Below are 6,031 nucleotides of genomic sequence, written 5' to 3'. Positions count from 1 at the left end.
TATGGCCTCACAGCTCACAGCAACCTCCAACTCCTGGGCTCATGCGAGTCTCTTGCCTCAGCCTCCCAAGTAGCTGGGACTACAGGCGCCCGCCACAACGCCTGGCCATTTTTTGGTTGCAGCCATCATTGTTGTTTGGCGGGCCCGGGCTGGGGATTCGAACCTGCCACCTTAGGTGTATGTGGCTGGCACCTTAGCCGATTGAGCCACAGGCGCTGAGCCGAGAACCACTGTCTTAATGCTAGCACTCTGGGAGGCTTAGGTGGTGCTTTGCTTGAGCTGAGGAGTTCAAGACCAGCCTGAGCAAGAGCAAGACCCTGTCTCTATAAATTGCTGGGCATTGTGGCAGGCGCCTATAGTGCCAGCTACTCAGGAGGTTGAGGCAAGAGGATCACATGAGCTCAAGAGTTTAAGGACACTGTAAGCTATGATGCCACAGCACTCTACTGAGGGTGACAAACTAAGACTCCGTCTCAAAAACAAAAAAAGTTCTTCTTAAACCACTAAATTCCCAAGTTCACTGTTCACTACACTTCCTTGTATAAAAATGAGTTATTTTTGAGGTTCATGGAATCTCCCTCATTCTAATATTGACTTAACAATCTTCTGAAAAAAAAAAATGACAAAAGAGTCTGGGCAGTGCCTGTGGCTGAAAAGAGTAAGGTGCCGGCCCCATATGCCAGAGGTGGCAGGTTCAAATCCAGCCCCAGCCAAAAACTGCAAAAATAAATAAATAAATAAATAAATAAATCTTACTTTATGTCACTTTCAGACTATAACCAAACCTCTTATCTAATTTAATTGACAACTGAATAATTTCACAAAGTTCTTTTACAAATATCCTTTCATTTAACACTCACAGCAACCCTGTGAGGTACGTGATATGTCAACATTTGACTGACAGAGAAATTGACGCTTAGAGGCTCACTTAATAACATCAGATAGGTAATAAGAAAAAGCCAGACACAAACCTAGGTCTTTTGATTCCACATCCAGTGCTCTTCTTAGGTTGTGTTCAAACAGCAGACTCTTATTCACCCAACTCCCCATTTCACATTCTGGACCATGTGTTTATATAGACTTTCTATTGCAGTGTTGCTATCTTTAAAATGCATATTATATATATTTTCAGAAACAATGTCCACTTCTTAATACAAAGACATTTTTGCTATCATTTATACCTACAATGTTATAGATTTGAATTGTGTTTATTTTATAGACTTAAAAGTCTAGATTAACTTTTTTCTATATGCAACTCATTTGTCTATGAAAGCGCTGATCTTAAGTATTTTTCCTTAGAAGAAATATTTATCATCCCTCCAACAATTACTTAGTCAGGAATTAATACTCCATTTTACATATGACATTAGATTTTCTGAATGTCTACCTTGGACTCATTGGCATTTTGTAGCCAAGAGAATTCCTCCACAGTATGGATTTTTTGTGGAACATGAATTTTTGAAGTCTGAGAGTACTCTTTTTCAGACTCCTCACATTCACAAGGTTTTTCATCTGTATGAATTTTCTGATGTACGGTAAGGTTTTTTCTTTGCCTAAAAACTTTACTACAATCATTACACCCATAGGGTTTCTCTCCTGTGTGGATTCTCTGGTGGCCAACTAAATTCCTCTTAGAAGTAAAGGACTTCCTACACTTCTCACACTCATAAGGTTTTTCCCCAGTGTGCATTCTCTGATGTACAACAAGATTTTTATTCTGACTAAAGTCTTTTCCACACTCATCACATTTATAAGGTTTCTCTCCAGTATGGATTCTTTGATGTACCATAAGATTTCTGCTAGAGGTAAGAACTTTTCTACATATATGACATTCATAGGTTTTTTCCCCACTGTGAATTCTCTGATGTTCAATAAGGTTTCTGTTGTAAGTAAAGCCTTTCCCACATTCATTACATGCATAGGGCTTCTCACCAGTGTGGATTCTCTGATGGGCTATAAGGTTTGAGCGGTAACTGAAGACTTTCCCACAGTCATTGCATTTATAAGATTTTTCCCTTGTGTGAATTCTCTGATGTCCAATGAGGCTTTTCTTCAGAATGAAACATTTGCCACACTCATTACACTCATAGGGTTTCTCACCACTGTGGATTCTCTTATGTTCAATAAGGTTTCTGTTTGAACTGAAAGCTCTTCCACATTCACTACATTCAAAAGGCTTTTCTCCAGTGTGGATTCTCCGATGTACAAGCAAGCTTGAATTATAGCTGAAAGCCTTCCCACAATCCTCACATTTGTAGGCTTTCTCTTGCGTATGGAGTTTCTGATGGACCATGAAACTTTTGCTCATTATAAAGGTTTTCCCACACTCTCGACATTCATATGGCTTCTCCCCATTATGGAGCCTCTCGTGATCAATGAGGTTTCTGTTAGAACCAAAGACCTTCCCACAATCCTTACATTCATAGAGATTCTCTCCAGTGTGGAACCTTTGATGTAAGATGAGGCTCTTTTTCAGAATAAAAACTTTCCCACATTCATTACATTCATAAGGCTTCTCCCCATTGTGGAGTCTCTGGTGGTCAAAAAGGTAAGCACTCTGAGTGAAGGCTTTCCCACATTCAGAGCATTTATAGGGTTTCTCTCTGCTGTGCATCCTCTTATGGTCAATGAGGTTTGATTTAGAACTGAAAATCTTCCCACACTTTTTACAACCAAAGGTTTTTTTTTCTGTGTGGACTCTCTGGTGTAAGAGGAGGCTTTTACTTCGAATAAAAACTTTTCCACATTCTTTACACTTATAAGGGTTCTCTGTACTGTGGAGTCGTTGATGGTCAACAAGGTAAGTGGTCTGAGCAAAGGTTTTTCCACATTCATCACATTTATAGGGTTTTTCCCCAGAGTGGATTCTCTGGTGCAGAATGAGGCTCTTCTTTAGAATGAAAGCTTTCTGACACTTATTACATTTATAAGGTTCTTCCCCTTTGTGGAGTCTTTGATGGTCAATGAGGTAAGCATTCTGAGAAAAAACTTTCCCACACTCATTACACTTATAAGGTCTCTCCCCTGAATGGCGCCTTAGATGTATAATAAGGCCTGAGTGTCTATAGAAGCCCTTTCCACACTCCTTGCATTTGTAAGGTTTCTCCCCAGTGTGAATTCTCTGATGGTTTAGAAGGTAAGCACTTTGAGAAAATGCTTTCCCACATTCATTACATTTATAAGGTTTCTCCCCAGAATGGTTCCGTAAATGCATGAGTAGGCTTGAGCGCTGAATAAAGCCTTTTCCACACTCCTTACATTTATGAGGTTTCTCACCAGTGTGGATTCTCCGATGGTTTATAAGGTGGGAGATTTTGTTGAAATGTTTACAACATATATCACATCTATAAAACTTCTTTCCTTCAGTACCTACTAAACTTTCAGAAATAGCTGAATCTAAAGTCACGCTTTCTCCAAATTCTTTCCACATTTGGCCTTGTTTTTCTGGTGGAGCAGTTCTTTTCTTCCTGTCCTGTTCACAAAGGGAACTTTTCTTCACAGTATCTGTCTTTCCCCCCATTTCATTTTCCCACTGACTTGACAAAACTTGCCATTCACACTCTTCCTCAAAATCAGGGACCTGGGGAACACCTCCTTGAAGTCTTTTTGATGTTCCCTTCTGAGAGTCTGCTCTTTGAGAAATACTTGGCTTTGATGTCACTTCCTCATTCTCGATCATGCTCTCCCATTCTGGTAAAAGGAATTAAAAATGCAAATGTTACCATGTCCCTGTGTTTGTGAGAACAGGATCTTCAAATGATTTTAAAACATCCTAGAAGTGTGTCTTTTTACATACATACAGAAAGGAAAAACTTTCATTAATTGATGATACAAAGCAGAATGTTATGCTGACAAGATGTTTGTGTGTAAATGGATTACCACAGAACTCACTCTGACGTATTTCTAAGGTCTTTGTCTTTAGAAAGCAGATGCAAAAATATAAGTGATGCTGAGAAAATAGATGAAAAGAATAACCAAAGAAAACTTGGGATCTTACATAAGTGGTTCAAATCTGAGGCTCAGGTAGTTAGATAGAACAGGAAGATCAACTTGGCTTAGAAAAAAATGTTTTTTTATTTTCTTCATGTTAAGAAGATGAGAACTTTAAAGGGAGGAAAATATACTTAAACACTATGAAAGGCAATTTTTAATTTCTGAAAAATTATGTACACTTTTTAAAAAAAATTTTTTTTGAGATAGTCTCACTATGTCGCGCTCAGTAGAGTCCATGGCATCACAGCTCACAGCAAACTCAAACTCTTGGGATCAAGCAATTCTCTTGCCTCATCCTCCCTAGTAGGTGGGACTAAAGGTGTGCTGTGCCATCATAGCTCACAGCAACCTCAAACTTTTAGGCTCAAGTGATCCTCTTGCCTCAGCCTCCCAAGTAGCTGGGAAGGACTATAGACATTTGCCACAATGGCTGGCTAGTTTAACTATTTTTAGTAGAGACACAGGGTCTCACTCTTGCTCCTACTGGTCTAGAACTCCTAAGCTAAACCACCTGCCTCAGCTTCCTACAGTGCTGGGATTACAGGTCTGAGCTACCATCACTGGCAAAAATTTACTTTTAAACAATCTGAGTGTGAGAAAAATTATGAGCAAATTATCTAAGTTATGTAGTAAGTAAGGTTATGTTAATAATAGTAACTTTTTTTTTTAACAACACTTTCTATCTAGTGGAGATGGGGACTCTCTTTATAAAGGTGGACATAAACTTCAGGTGCAATTTAAAATAGTTTAACCTAATAAACTGCAAACAAACTTTATGTCCACCCTGTATAACGAAGCAAACCTTAGGGATGGGTTACAAATGGTTAAATTAAGGTAGAAAAAGGTTTAAAAATTACCAACTCTTTTTCTTTTTTGAGACAGAGAGTGTTACTATGTCACCCTTAGTAGAGTGCCTTGGCGTCACAGCTCACAGCAACCTCAAAATTTGGGGCTTAAGCGATTCTCTTGCCTCAGCCGCCTGAGTAGCTGAGACTACAGGCGTCCACCATAACGCCCGGCTATTTTTGGTTGCAGTTGTCCTTATTTTAACAGTCTCCGGCTGGGCTTGAACCCTCCAGCCTGGGTGTGTGGGTGCTGAGCCTTTTATTTTTTTTGGAGACAGAGTCTTACTTTGTCAGTGCCATGGAGTCACAGCTCAGCAACTTCAAACTCTTGGGCCTAAGTGATTCTCTTGCCTCAGCCTCCCAAGTAGCTGGGACTACAGGCAACTGTCACAATGCCTGACTATTTTTAGAGGCAGAGTCTTGCTCTGGCTCAGGCTCGTCTAGAACTTGTGAGCTTGGGCAATCCACCTGCCTCAGCCTCCCAGAGTGCTAGGATTATAGGCATGAGCCACATGCCCGGCCCTAAAAAATTACCAATTCTTAGCTCAGTGCCCATAGCTCAGTGAGTAGGCCTGCTACTCACTGAGCCTGAGCCCAGCCCAGGCCTGCTAAACAACAATTGACAACTCAACCAAAAAATAGTTGGCTGTTGTGGCAGATGCCTATAGTCCCAGTTATTCAGGAGGCTGAGGCCAAAGAGTCACTTCAGCCCAAGAGTTTGAGGTTGCTGTGGGCTGTGAGGACACAGCACTCTATGGAGGGGGACATAGTAAGACTCTGTCTCAAAATTAAAAAAAAAAATTACTCAGATAAAAAAGCACACACCCAGATTGCTTCACTGGTGAAATCTACCAAATATTAAAATACCACCATTTCTTCACAAATTCTTCCAATAAACAGTGAAACATTTCCCAACTTATATGAGGACGATATTACCCTAGTAGAAAACCAAACAAAACTATCAAACATACACACAAAAAAACCATAGACCAATATATCTTAGAAATACAGATATAAAAATCATAAACAAAATATTAGCTAGTTAAATCTAGCAACACATAAAAAGAATTATACACTATGACCACGTGAGATTTCTCAGAAGAAAACAATATTGGTAAAATACTGTTTTTTACTGTTGGTAAAAACAATTAATGTAATAACAACAGAATGAATAACAAAAACTACACGATCAG

At 39.6% G+C, this 6,031-nt stretch overlaps 1 protein-coding gene across 4 annotated transcripts in view; it reads right to left on the bottom strand.

The window, feature by feature from the left end:
* Positions 1–789: 789 nt before the first annotated feature.
* Positions 790–6,031, bottom strand: part of ZNF197 (zinc finger protein 197) — a 17,625-nt gene continuing 12,383 nt past the window's right edge. For 3 of the 4 annotated variants that reach the window (XM_012808069.2, XM_023515934.1, XM_023515935.1), the window contains one exon: positions 1,367–3,690. In XM_012808069.2, the coding sequence (XP_012663523.1) occupies positions 1,367–3,690 (2,324 nt within the window). Of the gene's footprint in view, positions 3,691–6,031 lie in introns of all 4 variants that reach the window. The other variant, XM_023515933.1, reaches the window with a different exon arrangement.

Source organism: Otolemur garnettii, unplaced genomic scaffold, assembly GCF_000181295.1.
Source record: "Otolemur garnettii isolate 467f Iridium unplaced genomic scaffold, OtoGar3 scaffold00082, whole genome shotgun sequence".
In the NCBI taxonomy this organism is placed as follows: Eukaryota; Metazoa; Chordata; class Mammalia; order Primates; family Galagidae; genus Otolemur; species Otolemur garnettii.
The sequence above is the reverse complement of the archived record's forward strand: the minus strand, read 5'-3'. Positions and strand labels throughout refer to the sequence as shown.